At 47.0% G+C, this 27,048-nt stretch overlaps 4 protein-coding genes across 17 annotated transcripts in view; 3 read left to right on the top strand and 1 right to left on the bottom strand.

Annotated features, from left to right (window-relative positions):
* Positions 1-27,048, bottom strand: part of LOC128421706 (zinc finger protein 883-like) — a 268,891-nt gene that overhangs the window by 94,579 nt on the left and 147,264 nt on the right. The window lies entirely within an intron of this gene.
* LOC128421728 (oocyte zinc finger protein XlCOF6-like) overlaps positions 1-27,048 on the top strand; it is a 226,920-nt gene that overhangs the window by 165,214 nt on the left and 34,658 nt on the right. For 2 of the 11 annotated variants that reach the window (XM_053404888.1, XM_053404874.1), the window contains exon 1: positions 1,113-1,187. The exons of 7 other annotated variants lie outside the window; for them this stretch is intronic. The gene's annotated coding sequence lies outside the window, so the exon portion shown is untranslated. Of the gene's footprint in view, positions 1-1,100; positions 1,188-27,048 lie in introns of those variants that run through there. 2 more of the 11 variants (XM_053404877.1, XM_053404886.1) reach the window with 2 other exon arrangements.
* Positions 4,771-27,048, top strand: part of LOC128421734 (zinc finger protein 665-like) — a 104,788-nt gene continuing 82,510 nt past the window's right edge. Inside the window, exon 1 of the mRNA XM_053404897.1 lies at positions 4,771-4,912. The gene's annotated coding sequence lies outside the window, so the exon portion shown is untranslated. The remainder of the gene's footprint in view (positions 4,913-27,048) is intronic.
* Positions 11,862-26,792, top strand: LOC128421741 (zinc finger protein 470-like). Of its 4 annotated transcripts, XR_008332369.1 has the most exons (4): positions 11,862-12,107; positions 13,060-13,232; positions 19,236-22,912; positions 23,455-26,792. XR_008332369.1 is itself a non-coding variant. In XM_053404908.1 (3 exons), the coding sequence occupies exon 3, from the start codon at positions 19,458-19,460 to the stop codon at positions 20,817-20,819; it is 1,362 nt and encodes a 453-aa protein (XP_053260883.1). In that variant the 5' UTR covers positions 11,862-12,107; positions 13,060-13,232; positions 19,236-19,457; the 3' UTR covers positions 20,820-26,792. The 4 variants fall into 4 exon arrangements, 3 of the variants coding, with proteins under 3 accessions (XP_053260883.1, XP_053260884.1, XP_053260885.1); XM_053404908.1 differs by having other exon boundaries at positions 19,236-26,792; XM_053404909.1 differs by having other exon boundaries at positions 13,060-13,237; positions 19,236-26,792.

Below are 27,048 nucleotides of genomic sequence, written 5' to 3'. Positions count from 1 at the left end.
TTGATGAAATGTAACTTCTGCCAGGAAAACCTGAGCTGAAATAGTAAGTAGAGCAAAACAGCAGCCCTGTCTGACCCCCGTCAGCCTCCAGACTCCCCCAGTCACGCGGCAGGAGATTCTTCCTGAGCCCCCCCCCCCACCGTGAGATGGGTATGACATCATGGATGATCCAGTGATGATCCATATGACCCATTGATGATCCACATGATCCAAGCAGACTGGGCCAAAGAGCAGGTCTCTAGGCCTGAATGAAACGGGTCTGCGATGATGGATTCTGGAGTCAAGAAATCCGCCCTTTCCAGTGATCTCTCAGGCTGGCCAGGAAAAGGCAGGGAGCAGGAATCCTCAGGCATCCCGGTTGACAGACAGACTTGTCATGTTGCCAAAACATGGAGTCTGAGCTGATTTCCATGTACAACTCACTTTGTGGCGCAACCGGGGATGTTTTTGGGGTGCTCTCTCTGTGACGGGGGGGCGATTATTTGAGGGTGTCCAAATTGCAACGCGCTTTATTTCTGGGCTGCTTCACTCCTCGCATGGGGGGGGGGCTCTGCGCGCAAACAGATCAACAGCTGCCTTGCTTTCTTCCTGGCCTCCTTGTGTCGCCTCTGAGGGAGACACAAGGGAAGAATTGTGTTGGGGTATGTGTGTGTGCAAAAGCCCAAGCCCTATTTTACCCGTAACACAGCCAACCCGCTGCTCAATGTGCACAAATACCAAAAACATGGAATGGATCTAAGATCATGGCGTGGGTGGGGGGGAGGGAAGGATTTTGCAATGTAAACATTGTAGGGGGGGACCCCACTTTGCAGCTGGATTGCCTGGATCAGCCCCTCCCGCGCTCTCCTAGTAAGAGGGGAGGGGAAAAACAATTCTTTCCCTCGCTTCCCGTCACAACCTGCTTTCACGCCGCCCCCAAACCCTCAAACACCCCCCCCCAGTATGTTGCACCTTTTCCTTCTGCTCCTCCTCCCCGCAATCCGGCTTCTGTTTCTGGAATGAGGGGAGAGAGCCCCCCCTCTCAAACTGCTTGCTTCGTCCGCAAGTGGAGCTTCTACGCCGGATTGCTGCTCTGCTCCATAGCTCTAGGGGCGCGCGCTTTTGGAAAGGGAAGGAGGGGCGGCAGGACCCCCCCCTCCGTGGATGTTGCAGGAAAGGAAAGGAGAATCGGGAGCGAGGACAAAGAGGTAAAGGGGTCGCGGAGGAGAGAGGAGAAAAGGATCCAGAGACCCCTCCAGCTCCCCAAAGCGCCTTCCGTGGGGCCTGGATCCCTGCGCGCGTGCTGCGAAGGGGGCTTTCCTTGGCCCCTTGGGTGCCTTGGCGGGGGGGCCATTCACCACCCATTCAGGGGATCCCAGCGAAGCGCCCTCGCCCCATTTCCCCCGCTTAGGCATCCCTGGGGCGCTGTGGTTTCCGCGCGGAGAGAGGTGGGCCATGAAAGGGTTAATGGGAGTGAGGGACGCCTGGATAGAGACCCCCCGTCCCTCCCCTGCTCGTCTTGGGGGGCCCTTCTGGACGGAGAGATGGAGGCGCAGGGCGAGCGGTGAGCCGCGCCAAGGGGCGCGGGGCCTCTGGGTGCAGGGGAGACTCTGGGACAGAGGGAGGGAATCGAGAAAGTGGGGAGGGGGAACATCCCTGGGGCAGGGAAGGGCAGCAATCTGGGGGGGGGGAGAGCTAGGTAGACCAGTCTTTGGGGACACGTCTCCATCTTGGCGCCGGTGGGGATTGTCTTGGCTTCTCCCTCCCACCCAATTATCGGCCACCCCTTCAAGGCAACCAGAGGGATCACTGGAAAGTGGGGGGTCGTGTCCCCCCTCCCATTCCTTCCTGCAAACTCCATCCTCTTACTGCCCCATAAGCCCCTGCCCTGTGCAGACGCAGCGCTTCTGCCCAGTCCAACCATTGTTCCCCTGGAGAGGAGAGGAAACATTAAACATTAAAATCCTCCTGATACAGGGCTGCCTTCAGCTGTCTTCTAAATGTCAGAATGTTGCCCATTTCCTTACCCTCTGCCTAATTCCATGTACCCTCGCTTCTCGCCGGGAAGGAACCAGCAGAAGACCCTCAGAAGAGGACCTCAGTGTCCAGACTAAACCATGGGGGTGGAGACGGTCCTTCAGGGCAGAGGCTGTTGAGGGCTTTAGGTTACAGATCTTGCTCCTCCATAATGACCTCAAGAGCAAGTTTGACGTAAAATTTTTGAGTAGTAAAAAACCCTCAGAGGCAGCAAAAATTTTATTCAGCAAATAAATTCATTACTGAATGCAAACAAGCATAACAGGATCCAAAACATAGCAAAGACCTAACTTAAATAAAAACCTAACTTGGCATACCAAAGCAGCACTCAAGTAAATAAAAAGAATTGTCCAGTAGCTCCTTAGAGACCAACTAAGATTGTCCTGATTGGTGTGCATGCAAACTTCTTCAGATACACTGAAAGTCACCAGACCCTTATATATGGTGGGAGGGTGGGGTGGGGGTTTTCTCAAAAGGGTAGTAGGAGATGGGTATGGTAAAGCTGTTGACGACTGTTAATGACTGCAATTAGTCCTACAGGAAAAAGCATTGGATAGTATGCATACTAACTAGCTTTAGTATGTGTAATGAGACAAGAATCCAATATCTCTATTAAGACCAGGTCTCTCCAGAGTTTTCAGTTTATTAATAAGTTGTAATTCAGCAACTTCTCTTTCAAGTCTATTTCTGAAATTCTTTTTTTATTAATTTTGACTGCGTCAGACCAATACGGCTAGCTGCCTGAATCTAGCACTCAAGTAAGACGCACACAAGCAGAGTATTGAAATAGCAGAATAGGAAGTGGGACCAGGCGCCTTTCAATACTGCAATTTATAAACAATTCAGTGTCAGAGTAACATTGGGACGGGATAACAAGCCTGGCTCACTCCAGTTTAAACCAAAATCAAGGAAGGTTCAGCATAGTCTCATAACAACTGATCCCACCACCTGCTCTCAGCAGAAAGGAAACTCCCTTATCAGCTAAAATGTTCCAGGTAGAGAAAACTCCAGCTTTGAATCACGCAGAGTAGAACCTTCTTGAAGCAATAAACCAGGAATGATCTGTCTACATTAGATCAATACTATTCTATGCCTGAAAAATGCAACTATGTCACTTTAAAGGTCAGCACCAACAGTGTGAATTATGACTGGAAATGCCCTAGGAGCCAGGGAAGATCCTTTAGGACCAGTGATATGTGGTCTCGGCGGCTGCTCCGAGTTATTAGTCTAGCTGCCCCATTCTGGATTAGTTGCAGTTTCTGAGTCACCTTCAAAGGTAGCCCTACGTAGAGCACATTGCAGTAGTCCAAACTGGAGATAACCAGAGCATGCACCACTCTGGTGAGACAGTCCGAGGGCAGGGAGGGTCTCATCTGGTGTACCAGATGGAGCTGGCAGACAGAACTGACCTGTGCCTCCATGGACAGCTGTGAGTCCAAAATGACCCCCAGGCTGTGCACCTGGTCCTTTAGGGCAGGCATCCCCAACCTTCGGCCCTCCAGATGTTTTGGACTACAATTCCCATCATCCCTGATCACTGGTCCTGTTAGCAAGGGATCATGGGAGTTGTAGGCCAAAACATCTGGAGGGCTGCAGGTTGAGGGTGCCTGCTTTAGGGCCACAGTTACCCCATTCAGGACCAGGGAATCCTCCACATCTGACTGTCCTCCAGGGACAGTACTTCTGTCTTGTCAGGATTCAACCACAGCCGCCACCCATCCTCAAACCACCTCCAGGCACCAACACAGGGCATTCACCACCTTCACTGGTTCCGATTTAAATGAGAAGAACCACATACTGGTGAACACGCAACCCAAAACCCCTGATGATCTCTCCCAGTGGCTTCATATAGATATTAAAAAGCATGGGGGAGAGGACAGAGCCCTGAGGCTCCCCATAAGTGAGCACCCAGGGGTCAGAACACTCATCCCCCAACACCACTTTCTGGACATGGCCCAGGAGGAAGGAGGGGAACCACTGCATAGCAGGGCCCCCAGCTCCCCTAAAGGGTCCAGAAGGATACAATGGTCAAAGGTCTTCAAAGCCGCTGAGAGATCCAGCAGAACCAGGAAACAGCTTTCCCCTCAGACTCTAGCCCATCAGAGATCATCAAGCAGCACAACCAGGACAGTTTCTGTTGCATGATGAGGCCTGAATCCCAACTGGAAGGATCATGGTGGCAGAAGCTTTCCTGGTCCTGCACCCCCAAAAGCCTCAGCCACAATACATTTATAAGCTTTCAAGTGGCCACATGATACATGGTGGTCTTTTCTTCAAAAAACAAATATTTTGAATACTTTTACAGTGCTGTATGATGTAAGTGGCATTTCTGTTTCCCTTGTTCCACATTGGAGAGATATTGATACACAGGTCTGAGCTCATTTCTCCGCCTGAAACTGCTGTGTTAGCAGCAATGGAAGCCTGGGGAAAGTGTTGTGGGGTCCTGGGCTGCCTAGACAACAAGACCCCCTTCTCAGCAGAGCAGTACGTTAGGCACCAGCTCGGCTGCAGGAGTTGCTGGCAGGAGGTGTGCAGGGCACTATCCAAGCATCTTAGAGACTCCACTCAAGATTTGTGTAAGTTTTCCTCCATGGCCTTTTCTTCTCCTGAAGATAAGTCATAAGGCAGCAAAGGATTAGGATCAGAGTTTTCCTTCTCGATGGGCTCCCTTCCCTTTCCGCTGCAGGATGTGCAGAATCTGTCTTCTTGACTGTGGGATTCACTGTCGTTCTCATCCTCTCCATCCACCAGCGTATTTCTTCACCTGCAACAGAATTCCCCAACCCACCAAGAATTTGAGACCCATCAGCTATCCTCACCTGGTTTTGCCAGCCGGTTGAAGCCATTCCTGGGATTGTGGCCCCTGTTGCATGCTGACAGCTTCTGGAAGCCACAGGTGAGAGCTGAGTGCAGGGTGGAGACCAATGGTGGATAGATTACCCGAGAAGGTGCATGACATTTCCCCCACCAAAGGTACCGCCTCTCCTCTAACACCCCAAGACATCCTCTAATTATGATATTTAAGACAGATCAGGAATAAATTCATGTCTCCATAAATAACACAACTTCAGGCCATTAATGAATCAATATTACCTATTCAAGGATGAAGTTTCCATTAAGTACACTTATCTATTTTCCTTGAATATCCAGCTTTGTCAGTGCCAGATTAGGATAGTCCTCTGTCAGAAGACAAGCACAGGATCAGGCAGCACATCATCATTATAAAGAACCATTGGGGTGGGTGTTTCCGCCTGGGATTCCCATGTGCCATCTGCTTTCCTTCTGCTTCTCCTGCTCTCTCCATGCAAAGTGAGGCATGTAGACAGAGGTCCATCTCCAAGAACAGGAGCTTCCCTGAGCACCCATTCAGCTGATCCCAAGCACCAAGCCTTGTCACTAGTTCTCTGACTGACCCAGACCACAGTCGCTGGAAGAGATGAAGGCCTGGGTCTCCCAAAATAGTCCATATGGACCTCCTGAGGTCAGTGGGACTGTGCAGGTGATTCATGAAGATCTAGAGATGGAAATGGGGGCAACCACTTGATTTGAAAGGCAGTCCCACAGGACAACAGTATTCCATGATCATGCTGTGTTCTTAAAGATGATTGAGGATTATGAAAGTTTGCTGATGCATTACTATCATTAGACATCATACCATTTTCATTTCCTAAAAATTGGGAACATGGGTAGGACATGGGAGAATGTAGGAGATGTTGAAATAAGAGAATGTGCTAATGGCGGTTGATGTGTCCTTTTCCCCCCTGTGTTCTCTTTCTTAAAACCCAAACAGGATTTGCTTTCTGTCCACTCTGAAAAAGGTGATGGAGAAGACAGAATTGCAGGGGACAAGGCACCTTTTGTTTCATTAGGAATAGCCATTAAAATGTGTGAAATGTGGAATATGCTTCACTGAATGAGCACACATAGTTCACATCAACGAACACAAAAAAGAAAGAACCCAAAAAAACACAAAAAAGAAAGAAGGTATGTAATGCGGAAAGAGCTTCTCTTTCATTGCAAAACTTAGAACACACCAGCAGACTCACACAGAGAGAAAATGTTTTAAGTGCAGGGAGTGTGGGAAGAACTTCAGTCAGAGTGGAAACCTTAAATTGCACAAACGGACTCACACAGGGGAGAAACCGTTTCAGTATATGGAGTGTGAAAAGAGCTTTAGCGATAGTGGAAGCCTTAGACAACATCAACGGACTCACACAGGGGAGAAACCGTTTCAGTATATGGAGTGTGAAAAGAGCTTTAGCGATAGTGGAAGCCTTAGGAACCATCAACTGACTCACACAGGGGAGAAACCATTTAAATGCATGGAGTGTGGAAAGAGCTTTAGTGAAAATGGAAGCCTTAGTGTAATGGGAAATGGTGTTGCTCATGCGTAAAACTCCAAACTGCTCCAAGCAGGTTATATAGCTCAAACTTTCCCTGGTTTGACAGCGCCTTGCAAACGCGACTGTCTTAATCACTGCCAGTATCCGTCAGTGGGCGTTTCCTGAACTTCTTCCAACATAAAAATTCCTTGACCGCCAATCTCCGCCTAGCTTCTCTGCGCGGAAGCCTTCTGCGCAGAGTAGGCGTGCCAAGCGGAGGTCCTGCGCTCTCCCCACTGATCTCACTGGAAGAGTCTCGGAGCCTTCCCTCCGAAGTACTCTCAGCCTCCCCTTTCTTCCTGGTGTCACCTTGGTTTCCTTCCCCAGCGGAAGCTCTCCCTCTCTCCTTGCTGGTTCCCTCCCCTGCATCCTCGGAGCGACTTCCCTCTCCGTTGATCTCTGATGTCAGTTCCCTGACACTTAGGAACCATCAACGGATTCACACAGGGGAGAAACTATATAAATGTATTGAGTGTGGAAAGAGCTTTAGTGATAGTGGAAGCCTTAGAAATCATCAACGGACTCACACAGGCGAGAAACCATTTCAATGTATTGAGTGTGGAAAGAGCTTTAGTTTTAGTGGAAGCCTTAGAACACATCAACGGACTCACACAGGGGAGAAACCATTTAAATGTATTGAGTGTGGAAAGAGCTTCAGTCAGAGTGGAGACCTTAGGAACCATCAACGGACACACACAGGAGAAACCATTTAAGGGTATGGACTGTAGAAGGAGCTTCAGTCAGAGTGGAACCCTTGATTTATGTCAACAAACTCACACAAAAGAGAAACCATATACGGTAAATATCAGGAAAGTAGATAGAAGTTCACTCTTAGTGGAAGTTCAAAATCAACAGACTCATGGACAGGAAGAATTTAAGGGTTGAAAACCCTTCAGACCATCAACAAACTCAGAGATGAGCAGCAGTTTAAATGAAAAGACTGCAAAAAGTGCTTTCTTTATAATGGAGTATTTAAGGAACAGGGACGTGGGTGGTGATGTGGGTTAAACCACAGAGCCTAGGACTTGCCGATCAGAAGGTTGGCGGTTCGAATCCCCATAACAGGGTGAGCTCCTGTTGCTCGGTCCCTGTTCCTGCCGACCTAGCAGTTTGAAAGCATGTCAAAGTGCAAGTAGATAAATAGGGACTGCTCCGGCGGGAAGGTAAACGGCATTTCCGTGCGCTGCTCTAGTTTGCCAGAAGCGGCTTAGTCATGCTGGCCACGTGACCCAGAACCTGTACACTGGCTTCCTCGGCCAGTAAAGCGAGATGAGCACCGCAACGACAGAGTTGTCCTTGACTGGACCTAATGGTCAGGGGTCCCTTTACCTTTACGTTTATTGAAGGAACATCCAGGGACTCTCACATGGGAGAACCCATTTAGATGTATGGAGTGTGGGACACCTTCCTCTCAGAGTCCACTCTGATCAATAAACTCAGCCGGAAATCATTCCTAAAAGCATGAGGTATATGTGAAGTTCTGGTGTTTATATGTAAAACTGTATAATAATGAAATAATGAAGGCAACCTCTCACAATGGTGAGTATAATTTTAGATGAAAGTACCTTTGGTACTCTGTCATCCCCCCCCCCCCACGCATGATCTCCAAGCACTGCTTCTTCACCAGAACTTCATCGCTGCCTCCTGTCCTGCGCGTTCTGAAGAAAATTTGAAATACTGAAATTGAATGGGAGATTTTCCCCCAAGCCTAATTTCAAGAGGGGGAAAGAGGGCTGTAGGTACCAGGGAAATCTCCTGGGGGGGCATCTTCACCCATGAACCCCATGGGGCAACCCCAGAGCTCCTGCTTATTCTAGGGTTTGGGAAAGAGTATTTTTTCCATAGTCCCAGAATTTTTGATTCAATCATGCTACTCAGGAGTTTTCCTACCAGAGGACCACAGTGCTGTGGCTGCTGTTGTTGCCATGGACTGGCTGGTGAGGGGGGGAGGCACAAGCTGGGGGACCAACAAGGGAAAAAGGCTCAGATCCTGTTTACTGGTGGTGGGATGGCAATGAGCAGAAAGAGGGAGAAAAGGGAGCAGACCGGAAGGGGAGATGTTGCAAGCTGAGGAGGAAACAGGGTTTGGTGAACTGGAAGAGTCTGTGGCAGAGAGCAGTTGAGGCTCAGAGGGAGGAGAGGAGGGGGCCAGGAGACCCAGAGGAGGCCGGCTGCTGAAGCTTCCAGGGAGACCCCCTCCTGCTGCGACCAGCATATGCCTTTGAGTCTGGCAGTTAGAACTCTTAGAATGTGGGGATCCCATTTTTCAACCAAAGCCATAACCAAAACCCGCCAGCCTTTTCCCAGGTCTTTATTGTCCTGATAGTCATTTGTCTTCTCTATGAAGGACGCTACAAAGTCCTTCTCCCTCCCTTTACTTACCATGGGGTCCCAGCAAACTTTTCTGCCTCTTACATGCTAGGGAAAAGAGTCCCTTTCCATTGGACGCCTGGCAGCCCAGTGCCAAATCCGGCTGCTCCAGAGAGAATGGAAAGGAACTGTAAACGCCCTTGCGCTCTGACGCACACCAGTCACTTCCTTCTGGACCTTGGTGCTGCCGGTGCAGCTGCATTTACGAGAAAAAAAGAAATTGGAAACCGAGCCCAAGTCCCTTTCTATGCAAACTGGCCACTTGGGCCGGCCTTGGGGCGTCTTCCTTGGGAAAATGGAAAAGTTTCAGATCTCAGGTTCCCCGACAGGGAATGAGAGCTTTGATTGGCGTTCTCCTCTTGCAGTTAATTGCCTCTCTAATTGCAGAACCCCAAGTCTCCCCCCCCCCTCCTCGCTACCTCTTGCCAGGAAGGCTGGGAGTGAAGACCGTAAGCAAAAGAGACAGCCAAGGATGAGAATCTGGGTTGCTGGGTGTTTCAGAGAATCCCGCCCACAATCTTCTCCATTCCTAGACTCACGTCCGCATGCGCTGCTCCTGGCCACCCCGGGGTCTTTTGCTAGATTAATTTATGGCCGGCCTGGGGCTGAAAATAAACTACCAAAAAACTAAATTACTGACAAAAAGCCTCACAATGGAAGGGAAAAAAGAACTTCAAGAAAAAACAGGCCTGGAAACTAAAAAATAAGGTTAAATACCTAGGGATCTGGATTTCAAATAAAAGTTTAAGTGTATATGAGGATAATTCTAGTAAAGTATGGAAAGAAATTTTTAAAAAATATATGGAAGCCTGGACCAAACTCCATCTCTCACTCTGGGGAAGAGTCTCGGTTGTGAAAATGAATATCCTCCCCAAAATGATTTTCTTATTCCAAACAAGGCCCATTTTAGGAGGAATGAATTGTTCTAAGGAGTGGAAAAGGGAAATATCTAGATTTATATGGAGTGCAAAGAAACCGAGAATTAAACACCAGTTATTAACAGATCAAAAGGAGAGAGGAGGTTTTGCATTGCCAGATTTGGAATTCTACCATGCGGCGGCAGGCTTGGTTTGGATAAAAGACTGGATTACACTAAAAGATATGGACCTATTAGACTTGGAAGGCAACGAGAATCGGTCTGGATGGCACGCTTCTTTAATGTACAAAAAAGTGAAGGTCCACAGGGGATTTTTGAGCCATGTGATAAGAAAATTGTGATATAAAATCTGGAATAAATATAAAGGAATACTTGAGCCAAAAATACCCTTGTGGACATCACCAAGAGAATCCATATACTCATGTTAGAATAGTTACAACTACCAAAACTGACGGGAAGAGATAGAGGAGTATTGCACCGGAAAATATTTGGAGAATGAAGAATATTTGAGGATTATATAAGATCATATTGTACCAACCACACCGTATTAGCAGAACTTGAGTGATACTTGAAAACACAACAAATACTGTTTGTGGAGTAGACGGGAACAATATTAAAGAATATAAAACTGTGCGGGGAAAACAACGGCAGTATAAACAGTACAATGAGAATGACTGGAAGACTCGTTTTGTCAGAAGTCTTTTTTATTTAATTAGGAAGATTAAGTTTTTTTATGCGCATAAATCTGCTTTTTCTTCTTTTTCTTCTGTATTTTCTTCTTTCCTTTTTTCTTAATTTTTTTTATTTTCTTTTTTGCAGTATGAGATTCCAAATTCTTTGTATATGTGTGTAATTTAAATCAATAAAGATTATTTTAAAAAATAAATCAATTTGAGGCCGGCCTGATCAAGCGTTGCTTCCTCTGGTTAGCCCCGCTGGAACTCCAGTTCTTTCCAGACCCTGGAGTCACTAGAGGACTGGTGGCTCCTCCTGGCAAATGGCCTGGTGCGTGCTGGATCACCAGTCCTTCCTTGCCCCCAGAATCGGGCAACCGAAGGTCCCATCTGGGGTGCCATCTGTTGTAAACAAAAGCTGCCCTTCTTCCCTTATGGGGGACACAAGAGCCCTTTATAGAGTCCCTTGTAGGTTCTCCATCGGTAAGAGAAAACAACAGACACTAACCAGAGAATACTGAGAAGCAAAGTAGCTAGTAAGCCTGATCTCTATTGATCTGTTGCAACAGGGTGCTCCCCTGAGAGGGACCCTGAACCAAGGCCGTGTCAAAGGCTTTTGCATAGTCAATGAAGCAGAAGTAGATGTCTTCTGGAACTTTCTAGCTTTCTCCATAATCCAGTGCATGTTTGCAATTTGGTCTCTGGTTCTTCTGCCTCTTCTAAATCCAGCTTGCACTTCTGGGAGTTCTCGGTCCACATACTGCTTAAGCCTTCCTTGTAGAATTTTAAGCGTAACCTTGCTAGCGTGTGAAATGAGCGCAATTGTGCAGTAGTTGGAGCATTCTTTGGCACTGCCCTTCTTTGGGATTGGGATTCATGTGTTGCAGGACCCCCCCCCCAATCATTCAATTTGTACAAAAACGACGCCACACACACGAGACATACGCAATGCTTCTGTTATAAATTCATAGAAAATCAGCCATACATCGGATCTGCACAGTTCCACTTTTATTTTACACCACGAGGGAAGGACTATCAAAGGGGGGAGACTTGACACAAGGCAGCCATAACTCCCCCAAGCGTACAAACACGTCCGCAACGTCCGCAGATTTCTCCCTTGACACATGGAATCCGCTTCTGGCTACAATTGTATCGGCTGCTTTTCTGAGCCTCTTGGCTGTTGTGCATGGACGGGGCCTGTGTCCACGGTCCTTGTCCTGGCCTGAGTCAGAGGCTGGGGTGGGGAGCTGGGATTTGGGGGGAGTCGTTTAGCTGCCCCCCTCCATTCCTGGTTTGAAAAGCAGCAATACCTAAAACACGGAGGGATCTAAGCTCGTGGGGTGGGGGGCGGAAGGGTGTTGCAATGCAAACCTTGTAGGCGGGACGGGACCCACTTTGCAGCTGGATCTCCGGGATCAGCCCCTCCCCCGCTCTCCAATCCACTAAAGGAAGGGGGGAAACCTTCCTCTTCTCCCCCCCCCACTCAAACGTTCCCTCCCTGCACATCCTCCTCTCACCCCGCCCCCACCATCCCAAATCCCTCCCCCAATACATTGCTCCTCCTCCTCCTCCAATCTGGCTCTTCTGTTCCAGGACTGGGGGGTGTGAGCCCCCTCCCTAACTGCCTGCTTCTCCCGGAAGTGGAGCTTCCACTCCGGATTGCTGCTCTGACCCGTAGCTATAGGGGGGCGCGCGTTCTCAAAGGGGAGGAGGGGCGACAGGTAAATCCTCCCCACCCACGTGGATGTTGCAGGAAAGGAAAGGAGGATCGGGAGCGAGCACAAAGAGGTAAAGGGGTCGGAGGGAGAAAAGGACCCAGAGACGCCCTCCAGCTCCCCCAAGCGCCTTCCGTGGGGTGTGGATCCCGGCACGCCTGCTGCGAAGGGGGCTTTCCTCGCAGGGGCGGAGGTGGGGCGCCCACCCACGAGGACTCCCTGGCCCCGTTTCCCCCGCGCAGGCATCCCTGGGGCGCGGAGAGAATCGGGCCAGGAAAGGGTTAAGGGGTGCGGGAGGCGCCTGGATAGAGACCCCCCTGTCCCTCCCCGGCTCATCTTGGGGGGCATTAGGGACGGAGAGATGGGTCGCGCAGGGCGAGGGGTGAACCGGGCCAAGGGGGCGTCTGGGTTCAGGCGAGACTCCGGGAGAAAGAGAGGGGGTCATGGAAGTGGGCGGAGAAGGGAAGAGGCACCCCCGGGTCAGGGAAACGCAGCAATGGGGGGGGGGGAGAGGAAGACCAGTCTTTGGGGAGACATCTCCATCATGACGCCCACGATGAATCTCCAGATGGGCCGCCTTGGCTTCTCCCTCCCACCCAGGGATGGGCCCCCCTTCAAGGCAACCAGAGAAGGATCCCTGGAAAGTGGGGGGGTCCAGTCCCCCCACCCTTCCTTCCTACAAGCTCCATCCTCTTCCCACCCCATAATCCCCTGCCCTGTCCAGACACAGCACTTCTGCCCAGTCCAACCATTGGTCCCCTGGAGAGGAGAGGAAATCCGAGAGGAAGAGGGGAGGGGGGAGGCCTTCTCAGAAGCGGCTCTTGGTTTCCGCAATCCCACCCAGGAAGCAGCCAGAAACCTTTTCCTCTCTCTCAGGCTTCCATCTTTAAGTGTCTTTTCCACTGAGGATGAGGATAATGTACATCTGTCATCAGAAACAGGGGTGCAGAGTCCATGGAATGGCTCTCAGGGCTGATAGAGAAGTTGCACCTCGAAAACATTTCTGTTCCTCTTATTCTTTGAAGGCAGTGTCAGAGTGACTGACAAGCTGAGATACAATCCTTCAGCATCCGATGACAGCGACTGCCTGAATCTTCCCAGTCAAAGGACCCATTTTCAAGATAGACAGTGCCTGGGGCTGGAGGCTCTACACACAGGATGTGCCTGTGCAGGCCAAAGACTGCCAGTATTAGCACAGGTGAGGTGTGTGACCTCCCCAAATTTACAGAATGTATGTGAATGAGCGTTCGTGGGTGGGATTATAGTTTATGGCAACCCTGTGATTTTCTCCACCCATAACATTTCTTGAGCTAATATTGCAGTACAAATTCCAAAATAACTACAAAAAAAATCACAAAAGAATAATAATTGTAGTATTTATACCCTGCCCATCTGGTTGGGTTTCCCCAGCCACTCTGGGCAGCTTCCAGTACATATAAAAGACAGGAAAACATCAAACATTATAAACCTCCTGACACAGGGCTGCCTTCAGCTGTCTTCCAAATGTCAGGTAGTTGTTCATTTCCTTGACCTCTGAAGGGACGGCGTTCCACAGGGCGGGCGCCACCACCGAGAAGGCCCTCTGCCTGGTTCCCTGTACCCTCACTTATCACAGAGAGGGGACCAGCAGGAGGACCTCAGAGGAGGACCTCAGTGTTCAGAGTGAAGGATGGGGGTGGAGACGCTCCTTCAGGTCTACAGGGCCAAGTCGGTTGAGGGCTTTAGGTCGCCGATCTTGCTCCTCCATAATGATCTCCAAGTCCGACATATAGTTAGCAGAATAGGAAAAAACACTAAGAGGCAGCAAAAAATCCATTCAGCAGATAAATTTAGTACAGAAGGCAAAGAAGCATGACTATCCAAAAACTGAATTTACAGTAAAACCCTAACACAGCATAGCAAAACAGCACTCAAGTAAGAAAGACACAAGCAGAGTAGAGAATAGCAAAATAGGAAGTGGGACCAGGCGCCTTTCAATACTGTGATTTATAAACAATTCAGTGTCAGAGTAACCTTGGGACGGGATAACAAGCCTGGCTCACTCCAGTTTAAGCCAGCTTCATCTGGTTCCCAAAACAAGGAAGGTTCAGCATAATCTCATTACAACTGATCCCACCCCCTGCTCTCAGCAGAAAGGAAACTCCCTGATCAGGTAAGATGTTCCAGCTAGAGAAAACGCCAGCTTTGAATCACACAGAGTAAAACCACCAGAACCTTCTTGAACCAATAGACTAGGAATGATCTCTATATGTCAGATCAATACTTTTCTTGCCTGAAAGATGCAACCATGACAATTTAAAGATCAGCACAAACAGTTTGAATTGTGCTCCGAAATGCACTGAGAGCGAGTGAAGATCCTTTAGGACAGTGTTACAAGGTTGAACTTTCCATTAAGTACAGTTATCTCTTTGCCTTGAATATCCAGCTTTGTCAGTGCCAGATTAGGATAGTCCTGCGTCAGAAGACAGGCACGAGATCAGGCAGCACATCATTATTATAAGGAACAGGGGGTGGGTGTTTCCGTCTGGGATTCCCATTTGCCAGCTGCTTTCCTCCTGCTTCTGCTCTCTCCATGCAATGTGAGGCATGTAGACAGAGGTCCATCTCCCAGAACAGGAGCTTCCCTGAGCACCCATTCAGCTGACCCCAAGCACCAAGCCTTGTCACTAGTTCTCTGACCCAGACCACAGTCCCTGGAAAAGATGTAGATCTGGGTCTCCCAAAATGGTCCACTTGGACCTCTTGAGGCCATTGGGACTGTGAAGGTGACTCATGAAGATCTAGAGGTGGAAACAGGGCTGGATGGAGGATTATAATAATATAATCATAATAATTTATTATTTATATCCCGCCCACCTGGCTGAGTTTCCCCAGCCACTCTGGGCGGCTTCCAATAAAATGTTTAAAACAGTACAGCGTTAAATATTAAAAACCTTCCTGAACAGGGCTGCCTTCAGATGTCTTTTAAAGATAAGATAGCTGCTTATTTCCTTCACATCTGAAGGGAGGGTGTTCCACAGGGTGGGCGCCACTACCGAGAAGGCCCTCTGTCTGGTTCCCTGTAACCTCATTTCTCACAATGAGGGAACCGCCATAAGGCCCTCGGCGCTGGACCTCAGTGTCTTTATGATGCAGAGGATGGGGAATGTCCAAAGGAACGATGGACCAGAGAAAGAGAGGGCCTGCATGGACAGAGAGCAGCTGCCTTTCCTGTGAGGAAGCAATTGATTTGAAAAGGCTGTATTCCAAGATCAGGCTGTGCTATTAATGATGTTTGAGGATTATGAAAGGTTGCTGCTGCATTACTATCATTTGATGACATTGCTTTTTAATTTGCTGTGTGTACGAGGGGTGGGGTGGGGGTTTAGTTGGGTGTGGGAATTTGTTTAATTTAATTTAATTATGGTGTGTTTGTAACATTCTCTTTTGTTTGTTTTATTGTTTTGTTAGTTTGTTTTTTGTATAGGTTTTAATTTGATTTTAAGGGGAGGGGTCAGGGCTGCCTGGGAGTGGATCCCAACAAACAAAACGGCTGGGGCAGGTTCCACAGGGGGGGATGTACTGGGACAACCGATCTCAGTGATCACGGGTAGGAGGAGGAGTTACGCTAAGACCAGACCACGTCATTACCGAGGAAGCGGGCTTAGTCATTGTTTGAGGACTATCCCTGCCTCCAGGTCTGGTCTTGACTGGATGGATACTGGAATCAGCAAGGGATACCCACACAACCTGAAGGTGCTGCTGTGCAATGCCAGGTCAATGATCCATAAAACCATTGTGATCCATGACTTGATCGTGGATGGAGGACTTGACCTGGCATGTGTGACAGAGACCTGGTTGGATGAAGCAGATGGGCCTGTCCTTGCCGCTGCTTGTCCGCCAGGTTTCTCTTACACACAGCAACCCAGGTCATGTGGGCGGGGAGGGGGGTTTGCAGTGATTTTTAGGAAGTCATTAGTTTGCACCAAACGGCCTCGGTCCTGTATACCTGAAGGAGCGTCTCCACCCCCATCGTTCAGCCCGGACACTGAGATCCAGCGCCGAGGGCCTTCTGGCGGTTCCCTCCCTGCGAGAAGTGAGGCTACAGGGAACCAGACAGAGGGCCTTCTCGGTAGTGGCGCCCGCCCTGTGGAACGCCCTCCCATCAGATGTCAAAGAGATAAATAATTACCTGACATTCAGAAGACATCTTAAGGCAGCCCTGTTCAGGGAAGTTTTTAATATGTAATGCTGTACTGTTTTTAACACTGATTGGGAGCCGCCCAGAGTGGCTGGGGAAACTCAGCCAGATGGGCGGGGTATAAATAATAAATTATTATTATTATTATTATTATTGCACCAGGCGTCCTATTGAGAAGACCCAGTTTTCTGAGTGCATGTTCTGGAAGTTGGGCAATAGGGGCAGTACAGGATTCCTTTTGGTGTACTGACCCCCCCCCCGTCTTCACCAAGGATTCCCTGTCCGAGCTGCTTCAGGTCGTGGCGGATTTTCTCCTGGAGAAACCTAGTTTGGTTGTCCTAGGGGATTTTAACATCCATGCCGACACGACCTTACAAGGGGCCGCTCGGGACTTTGTGGAAAGCATGGCCTCCATGGGGCTGTCCCTGAATAAGTCTGGCCCAACCCATAGCTGCAGACATGCCTTGGACCTGGTGTTTACCTCTATGGATGTTGGTGATCTGACACTAAGTAAAAGCAAAACAAAAGAAGTGCCATGGTCAGATCACTTCCTGGTGCAACTGGACTTCTCCGCGACCCTTCCCCTCTGCAGGGAGGTGGGACCGATTTGGATGGTCTGCTCCCACCATATAATGGATCCAAATGGTTTCCAGAGAGTGGTAGGGGATGCTTTATCCCATGTTGATGGCCTTTCAGCTGATTCCCTGGTGGCCCGCTGGAATGTGGAGTTAACCTGGGCTATTGACTGGCTCCGAAGCACCCTCTCTGATTGCATGGAGCCCGAACAGCCCTGTGGTTTTCCACGGATCTGAGGGCAATGGAACAATCGTTGAGACGGCTAGAGCACCGGTGGCAGATGACCCATTCTGAAGCTGACCAGACACGGGTTAGAGCTGAATGTTGAGCCTACCAAGTTGCGGTAGTGACGGCGAAAACTACTTTCTTCACCGCCTCTATTGCATCTGCAGAAAACAGCAGCAGGAGACTTTTTCAGGTGGTTCGCAATTTAGCAGAACCACCTGCAACATCAGGGCTCAGTGCGGCCCACATGATCTCCTGCAATGATTTTGCAAAGTTTTTTACAGATAAAGTCGCTCAGATTCACTCAGGTCGCTCAAGTCGCTCAGGTAGACTCCACCGTGGCATCAGGGCTGGGACGGGAGAGTGCTAGAGTTTGTCTAGTCAAGTTGTGTGGGATCAATTCCAACCTGTTACCCCCGAGGATGTGGACAGACTGCTTGGACGAGTGAAACCAACCACTTGTCTCCTTGATCCTTGCCCATCCTGGCTGATAAAAGCTAGCCAGGAAGGGCTGGGCGATGGGCTTTGTGGTGTGGTGAATGCTTCCCTCCATGAGGGAGCCTTTCCAGACCCGCTGAAAGAGGCAGTTATTAAACCGCTTCTTAAAAAACCATTTTTAGATGCGGCCACGATGCCCAACTATCGCTGAGTCTCAAATCTTCCATTCTTGGGCAAGGTGATTGAGCGAGTAGTTGCTGAACAACTCCAGGCATGCCTGGAAGAAGCGGACCATTTGGATCCCTTCCAGTTGGGATTCAGGCCTCATCATGGGACTGAAACTGCCTTGGTCGCACTGGTTGATGATCTCTGGTGGGCTAAGGACAAAGGTTTCCTAGTTCTGCTGGATCTGTCAGCGGCCTTTGATACCATTGAGCATAACATCCTTCTGGACCGTCTTGAGGGGCTGGGAGCTGGGGGCACTGTCATACAGTGGTTCCACTCCTTTCTCCTGGGCCGTGTCCAGAAAATGGTGTTGGGGGATGAGTGTTCAGACCACTGGGCTCTCACTTGTGGGGTGCCTCAGGATTCTGTACTCTCCCACATGCTGTTCAACATCTACATGAAGTCGCTGGGAGAGATCATCAGGGGGTTTGGGCTGGGTGTTCATCCGTATGCGGATGATACCCAGCTCTACCTATCTTTCAAATCAGAACCAGTGAAGGCAGTGAAGGTCCTGTGTGAGTGTCTGGAGGCGGTTGGAGGATGGATGGTGGCTAACAGATTGAGGTTGAATCCTGACAAGATAGAAGTACTGCTTTTGGGGGACAGGAGGCGGGCAGGTGTGGAGGATTTCCTGGTCCTGAATGGGGTAACTGTGCCCCTGAAGGACCAGGTGCGCAGCCTGGGAGTCATTTTGGACTCACAGCTGTCCATGGAGGCGCAGGTCAATTCTGTGTCCAGGACAGCTGTCTACCAGCTCTATCTGGTACGCAGGCTGAGACCCTATCTCCCTGTGGACTGCCTTGCCAGAGTGGTGCATGCTCTGGTTATCTCCCGCTTGGACTTCAATGCGCTATACGTGGGGCTACCTTTGAAGGTGACCCAGAAACTAAAACTAATCCACAATGCAGCAGCTAGACTGGGGACTGGGAGAGGCCACGGAGACCACATAACACCGGTCTTGAAAGACCTACATTGGCTGCCAGTATGTTTCCGAGCACAATTCAAAGTGTTTGTGCTGACCCTTAAAGCCCTAAACGTCCTCGGTCCAGTATACCTGAAGGAGCGTCTCCACCCCTCATTGTTCTGCCTGGACACTGAGGTCCAGCTCTGAGGGCCTTCTGGCGGTTCCCTCACTGCGAGAAGCAAAGTTACAGGGAACCAGGCAGAGGGCCTTCTCGGTAGTGGCACCCTCCCTGTAGAACGCCCTCCCACCAGATGTCAAAGAGATAAACAACTACCAGACTTTTAGAAGACATCTGAAGGCAGCCCTTTTTAGGGAAGCTTTTAATGTTTGATGTATTACAGTATTTTAATGTTTTTCTGGAAGCTGCCCAGAGTGGCTGGGGAAGCCCAGCCAGATGGGCAGGGTATAAATAATAAATTATTATCATTACCATTATTATTATTATTATTATTATTATTATTATTATTATTTCATAAAAATTGGGAACATGGGTAGGAAGCGGGGGAATGTAGGAGATGTGTGAAATAAGAGAAGGGGCAAATGGTGATTGATTTGTTCTTTTCCCTTTGTTCTCTTCCTTGGAATCCAAAAAGGACTTCCTCTCTGCCCACTCTGAAGAAGGTGTTACAGAAGAATGTCAGAATTCCAGGGGACGGGAATAGACATTGAAATGTGAGAAATGTGGAATATGCTTCACTGAATGAGCACACATAGCTCACATCAACAAACTCACAGGAGAGAAACCTTTTAAAGATTTGAAGTGTGGAAAGAGTTTCACTGATAGTGAAAAACCTAGAACACACCAGCAGACTCACATGGGTAAGAAAGGATTCCAATGCAGGGAGTGTGGGAAGAGCTTCAGTCAGAATGGAAACCTTAAATTACACCAAAAGACTCACACAGGGGAGAAACCATTTAAATGTATGGACTGTGGAAAGAGCTTCAGTCAGAATGGAAACCTTAGAATACATCAACGTACACATACAGGGGAGAAACCGTGTAAATGCATGGCTTGTGGAAAGAGCTTTAGTGATAGTGGAACCCTTAGAAAACATCAACATATTCACACAGGAGAGAAACCATATACATGTATGGAGTGTGGAAAGAGCTTCAGTTTCAGTTCAAACCTTAGAAAACATCAACTGACTCACACAGGGGAGAAACCATTTAAATGCATGGAGTGTGGAAAGAGCTTTAGTCAAAATGCGCACCTAACTTTACACCATCAAACTCACACAGGTGAGAAACCATTTAGATGTATGGAGTGTGGAAAGAGCTTCTTTCAGATTGGAAACCTTAGAATACATCAACGGACTCATACAGGGGAGAAACCATATACATGTATGGAGTGTGGAAAGAGCTTCAGTCACGATGCAGGCCTTAGATCACATCAACGGACTCACACAGGAGAGAAACCATTTAAATGTATGGAGTGTGGAAAGAGCTTTAGTTACGATGCAGGCCTTAGACAACATCAACGGACTCACACAGGGGAGAAACCATATAAATGTATCGAGTGTGGAAAGAACTTCAGCCAGAGGGCACACCTTAGACAACATCAACGGACTCACACAGGAGAGAAACCATTTAAATGCATGGTGTGTGGAACAAACTTTAGTTATGGTGGAAGCCTTAGATCACATCAACGGACTCACACAGGAGAGAAACCATTTAAATGTATGGAGTGTGGAAAGAGTTTTAGTTACGATGCAGACCTTAGAAAACATCAACGGACTCACACAGGAGAGAAACCATTTAAATGCATGGAGTGTGGAAAGAGTTTTAGTGATAGTGGAAGCCTTAGAACACATCAACGAACTCACACAGGGGAGAAACCATTTAAATGTATGGAGTGCGGAAAGAGCTTCATTCAGATTGGACAACTTAGAACACATCAACGAACTCACACAGGGCAGAAACCATATAAATGTATCAAGTGTGGAAAGAACTTCAGTCAGAGTGCACACCTTAGACAACATCAACGGACTCACACAGGAGAGAAACCTTTTAAATGTATGGAGTGTGGAAAGAGCTTCAGTTATAGTGGAAACCTGAGAGTACATCAACAGACTCACATCGGTAAGAAACGATTTAAATGTATGGAGTGTGGAAAGAGCTTCAGTCAGAATGGACACCTTAGAACACATCAGCAGACACACAGGGCAGAAACTGTTTAAAGGTATGGACTGTGGAAGGAGCTTCAGTCAGAGTGGAAGCCTTGATTTATGTCAACAAACACACAAAAGACAAACCATATAAATATCAGGAAAGTAGACAGAGGTTCAGTCCTAGTGGAATCCTACATCTACAGACTCATGGACAGGAAGAACTTTAACAGTTGACACCCTATAAATCCATCAACCCTCAAAGAGGAGAAGCTGTTTAAAGGGAAAGATTGCAGAAAGTGCTTTAGTTATAATGGAGTGTTTAAGGAACATCTAAGAGCCAGTGTGGTGTAGTGGTCAAGAGTGGTTCGTAATCTGGGGAACCGTGTTTGCGTCCCCGCTCCTCCACAGGCAGCTGCTGGGTGACCTTGGGCCAGTCATACTTCTTTGAATTGTCTCAGCACCACTCACCTCACAGAGGAAGGGAAAGGAGAATGCTAGCCACTTTGAGACTCCTTCGGGTAGTGATAAAGCGGGATATCAAATCCAAACTCTTCTTCTTCTCAGAGTGGAGAACCCATTTAAATGTATGGAGGGAGGAACGTGTTCCTTTCAGAGTTTACTCTTCTTCACAGCAATGAACTTAGCAGAAAATCCATCTTCAAAGCATGTCATGTATTTGTTCTGCTGTTTATATGTAAAACTGTATAGTAATGAAATAATGAAGGTAATATCCCACAATAATGAGTATAATTTTAGATGTAAGGTACCTTTTGATAGTGAGGGGGAGAGGGTGAATCTGTATTTCTGGTGGTGAGTGAGGATTAGGGCTGGGCATATATTGCTCTCATCCTATACTAGTTTCTAGACTACATTGTGATAACTTTGGAAAACAATGGATATGGCAATACACCATAAATCACAGTGTGTGTTTCTGGGATGCACATTTGCCTCAAAGCAGCCGGCAGAAAGCTTTGCTTCATGAAGGGCTTCTGGTTGATCGCTCGCCATCACAGTTGGAGATCTCTTTATCGGAGGAGACCTCGGTATATCAAAGGCAGGGGAAACTGCTCCAGCACAGCAGACCCCCGGAAAACCTCAAATCGAGCATTTTGAGGACATGGAATCTGGCAGGTGTCAAAAGTGGGCTCCCCCCTCCCTGGAAAGTTCTGTTTTTGAGCTCCGAGAATGAGGGGGTTGGAGCTGCGACACATCGGACAAAAAGCTTCCTGTGATTATACGAAGCTGCGAGACTATGAGGCATTAGCGGTCAATTCTTCCAACATCAAAAGGACTGTATTGTGTGTACCTTTTACGTTTGGATTATATATGGCTAATGTAGGGGTTGTGCTGACAAGCTAGCTGAGATAATGCTCCGGGCACACAGCCATCTCTGTACAAGAGATTTATTGCTAAGCTTCAAAGCAGTTACAAGAGTTCAAAAACACACTTCATCTCTCGGAGTCAGATGAATTGTCTGACTTTTTTTACGCCTCCCCCAGCAAGCCCATTTCCTGAGTCCACACCTCTTGCTTCCTCTGCTCTGTGAGTGGCTGGTTCCCAGTACTGGCTCCCCCCTCCCAGCTTCCTCCTCTGACGTGGAAGAGAAACTGCTAATTACCGGCGTGGACTCTCTGTACTTGCCTCTCTGCTTCCCCCTCAGCTCTTTCGCAGCCTCCAATTCCCTGACATCCACCCCCTCCTCAAAGGCCCCCTCCCCCTCGGGAGAATCGACCACCCCCAATTTACCCTTCTCTGGAGTGGCGGGGGTGAAGCCTGGAAAACTACCCTCCTCCTCATCCGTATCTTCAAAAACCCTCCTCCAGTCCTCCCTCAAACCCACAGTTCCTCGTGTTCCCCAAAAGACACTTTCCTCTTCTTCTTCCTCTTCGTCAGATGGTGGGAATCCCTCGAAATTCTCTTCATCGTCCGTCGGCCCGAACACCTGTTGGAAAAATCTACCCCGGGGTTTGGGTTTGTCGGGGAAGAAATTGTGGAACTCCTCCACTAGACCTTCGTCAGTGATACAACTCTCCGGGACCCAGGTATTCTCTGAACTAGGGGCCCCTTCCCACGCCACCAGATACTCTTGCCTCTCTGCTTCCCCCTCAGCTCTTTTGCAGCCTCCAATTCCCTGACAGCTAACTAAAGACCTGACCTCAAGAGTCGCTAAATCAGAGATTTGCCCAAGGACTTGTTCTGATCGTAATGCTGTGTTGACAGAGTTAAAATTGTCTCTACAGGGTACTTTTAGATGGCAGATGAATGATGTTTTACTGAGAAATGAATTGATCGTAAATAAAGCTCAAAAGACCCTAAAGGACTATTTTGAATTGAACCTGAATCCTGGAATTGAAGCAAGGGGTGCAAGTAAAGTGGTAATGCCAGGTATTTTGATTCAACAGAATTCTATCAGGAAGGAAGCACAGAATGAGCAAAAGGAAAAAGTTCTGTCTCAAAGGAGAAAGAGAAAAAGCTAAGATGTAACCCAAAAAAATCAACAGATTCAAAAGGAAATTAAAGCATTACAATCTTAGTCTTCACAAATAGTAAACCAAGAAATTGAATGGAAAATTATATTGATGAAACAAAAGACTTTTGCATCGGCAAATAAATGCAGAAAATTATTGGCTTGGGGACAGAAGGAGAGTACAATAATTAATATTATGGAGGGTGGTAAGAATATTGAGAACCCAACAGAGATTAGAAAATGTTTTCAAAATACTATAAGCAGCTTTACAAAAAGGAAAAATGGATAAAATGGAACAGTTTTTGGACAAAAATGGATTGCAGAAAATTCCAGCGGACAAAACAAGCCTACTAAATGAACTGGTTACAAGACAAGAAGTTGAAGGGGCAATTAGAATCATAGAATCATAGAGTTGGAAGAGACCACAAGGGCCATCGAGTCCAACCCCCTGCCAAGCAGGAAACACCATCAGAGCACTCCTGACATATGGTTGTCAAGCCTCTGCTTAAAGACCTCCAAAGAAGGAGACTCCACCACACTCCTTGGCAGCAAATTCCACTGTCAAACAGCTCTTACTGTCAGGAAGTTCTTCCTAATGTTTAGGTGGAATCTTCTTTCTTGTAGTTTGGATCCATTGCTCCGTGTCCGCTTCTCTGGAGCAGCAGAAAACAACCTTTCTCCCTCCTCTATGTGACATCCTTTTATATATTTGAACATGGCTATCATATCACCCCTTAACCTCCTCTTCTCCAGGCTAAACATGTGCAGCTCCCTTAGCCTTTCCTCATAAGGCATCGTTTCCAGGCCTTTGACCATTTTGGTTGCCCTCCTCTGGACACGTTCCCGTTTGTCAGTGTCCTTCTTGAACTGTGGTGCCCAGAACTGGACACAGTACTCCAGGTGAGGTCTGACCAGAGCAGAATACAGTGGCACTATTACTTCCCTTGATCTAGATGCTATACTCCTATTGCCCAAATGAAAATAGGCAAAGCACTGGGACCTGATGCTTTAACTTCCAAGTATTATAAAATATTTAAGGATTGGCTGATACAACCATTGATGGATGTTGTAACAAAATATTAAAGGGGGACAAAGCACCCGAGCCCTGGAAAGAGGCCTTCATCACTCTGATACCCAAACCAGATACAGATAGAGCTCAAGTAAGGAATCAGCGACCAATTTCCTTGTTGAATGTGGATTATAAAATATTTGCAAATATTTTGGCTACAAGATTGAAGAAGATTTTGAATAAGCACATACATAAAGATCAGTCAGGTTTTTTATCTGAGAGGCATATGAAAGATAATATTAGGAATGTGCTGGAAAGATTAGAGGCAAAAAAGAATCCTAAAGCAATGTTTATGTTTATTGATGCAGAGAAAGCCTTTGATAATGTTTCTTGGAGTTTTATGAAACAGAACTTGTGTAATATGGGGATCGGTCAAAAAATTTTTTAATGGTATTAATGCAATTTACTTGGAGCAGAAAGCAAAAATTATAATTAACAATGTGGTCTCAGAAGAAATTAGGATTGAGAAGGGAACCAGGCAAGGGTGCCCACTTCCTCCCCCCCCCCTGCTTTCTATTTCTGTCCTAGAGGTGCTGCTGAATATGATAAGGAATGATGAGGAAGTTAAAGGCATAGTAGTGGGAACTAAACAATATAAGTTTAAAGTCTTTGCTGATGATTTGGTATTGACTTTACAGGACCCTGAGATCAGTGCAATCAAAGCACTGAAGATAATTCAACAGTTCGGACAAGTTGCAGGTTTCAAATTGAATAAGAATAAAACCAAAGTTTTAGGGGGGGAAATAACGATACATGAAAAACTTAACTTAGAGGAACCCACAGGGCTGAAGTTTGTGAAAAAGGTGAAATATCTGGGTGTAAATATGACTGCAAAAAATGCATTTGTACAAAGACAACTATGAAAAGTTATGGAAAGATATCAAAAGAGATTTGGATATTTGTACAAGGTTGAAACTATCTTTGTTGGGCTGGATTTCTGCGATAAAGATGAATGTATTGCCTAAGGTGTTATTTTTGTTCCAAGTTCTCCCTATCATTGATAAGTTGAATTGTTTTAAGGAATGGCAAAAGATATTATCTAAATTTATCTGGCAGGGGGAAAAACCCAGAATTAAGTTTAAATTATTAACAGATGTAAAAGAGAGAGGGGGTTTCTCCCTGCCAGATTTAAGGATTTACTTTGAAGCTGCAGCCTTTTGCTGGCTGAAACAATGGTTTTTATTGGAAGATACAGATGTTTTGGATTTAGAAGGTTTTGATAATGTATTTGGTTGGCATGCATATTTATGGTATGACAAGCTAAAAGCTCACAAAAGATTTAAAAATCATATAATTAGAAAATCTTTGGATGATGTTTGGATAAGTTACAGGGATTTGTTAGAAAGGAAAACACCCAGATGGATATCACCATTGGAAGCTAAGACCCATAAAAGGTTGAATATGGAAGATACATGGTTGAAGTATAATGATAGTTTGATGGAAGTAGGGGACCAATTTAGATTAAAATCTTTAATCCGTTGAAAGATAAATTAGATGATTGGTTCCAGTACATCCAGATAAATGAAATGTTTAAAATGGATTAGAAAATTGGTTTTCAAACAGAGAAATCCAAACTAGAAATGGAATTATTAGATACAAAAACAAAATACCTATCTAAGATGTATAATTTATTGCTGGAATGGCATACGAGAGATGAACAAGTGAAATCTGTAATGATTGAATGGGCCAGGGATGTGGGGCACAATATCATGATGGTGGATTGGGATAAATTGTGGAAAAAAGAATTGGAAGAAACAAGATTTACCAACTATCGAAGAATGGCAGATGAAGATGGACTATATGGAATTTGCCAAACTGACCGGGAGACTCTGAGACCAGAGAGAAGAGATGGTGGAAGAAGATTGGAAGAAGCTTAAGGAATATTTGAAAAAATATGTTAATATTTAAATCTTAGAATAGCTTTGGAAGTGGATATAGGCTGTAGGGTTAGAAGTAGAAGATAGTGTATTTTAAAATAATATTATTTGTAAGCGATAAAATGTGAAGTTAATTTAAGTGTGATAAAAAAAGATGGTTAGAAACTATGATATATGTAAACTGCTAAAGAAGTAACATGAAAATCAGATAGGTGGGACTTGGAGAAGCGCACCTAACAATGTTTAGAAAAATAAGGATAAGAGAATAATCTGTTTGTGTTGTTTATTTTTTTGTTTGTGTTCTTTATTTGTGTTATAAAATGAATATTTTTTTTTTGATAAAAAAGAAGAAAGCTTTGCTTCGTGAAGCCCCTGAATATGCTGAGTTCCTGACTTCCCTCCCAGACGACAGGAAGCGAAAGACACACGTCCACTGCCCTGCGTCCTTCCAGCCTCTTTCCTCCCTTGCTCCCTTCTGCCGGTTTGTGTGCCTGACTTAGATATCCTGTGTGCTCTATTTTTTTACTGCTGAAACTGGATTTGCTCTCAGGAGCAAAGTTTTGTGCCTCACTGGGGACCCAGGGAGAACTGTATGCTTTGAAAGCTCCGTAAACTATTACTGAAGAAGTCCTGCTGCCCTGGAGTTGCTCTACTCAAGCATGCAAGACGGTTTTTGCACCAAACTCTGTCACCCCCACCACCGCACTGCTTCTTCACCAGAACTTCATCCCTGCCTCCTAAGCATTCTGAAAAAAACTTGAAATGCTGTAATTTAATGGGAGATTTTCCCCCAAGCCGAATTGCAAGAGGGGAATGGAGGGGCTGCAGGGACCAGGGAAGTCTCCTGATGGGCCCATTTTCACTCTTGAACCCCATGGGGCAACC

The sequence above is a fragment of the Podarcis raffonei genome, chromosome 10 (assembly GCF_027172205.1).
Source record: "Podarcis raffonei isolate rPodRaf1 chromosome 10, rPodRaf1.pri, whole genome shotgun sequence".
Classification (NCBI taxonomy): Eukaryota; Metazoa; Chordata; class Lepidosauria; order Squamata; family Lacertidae; genus Podarcis; species Podarcis raffonei.
This window is presented reverse-complemented; position numbering and strand designations above follow the sequence as displayed.

Bases quoted from the DNA above. Each gene is read 5' to 3' on its own strand.
- LOC128421741 (XM_053404910.1), top strand. From the start codon at position 19,458: ATGGGTAAGAAAGGATTCCAATGCAGGGAGTGTGGGAAGAGCTTCAGT.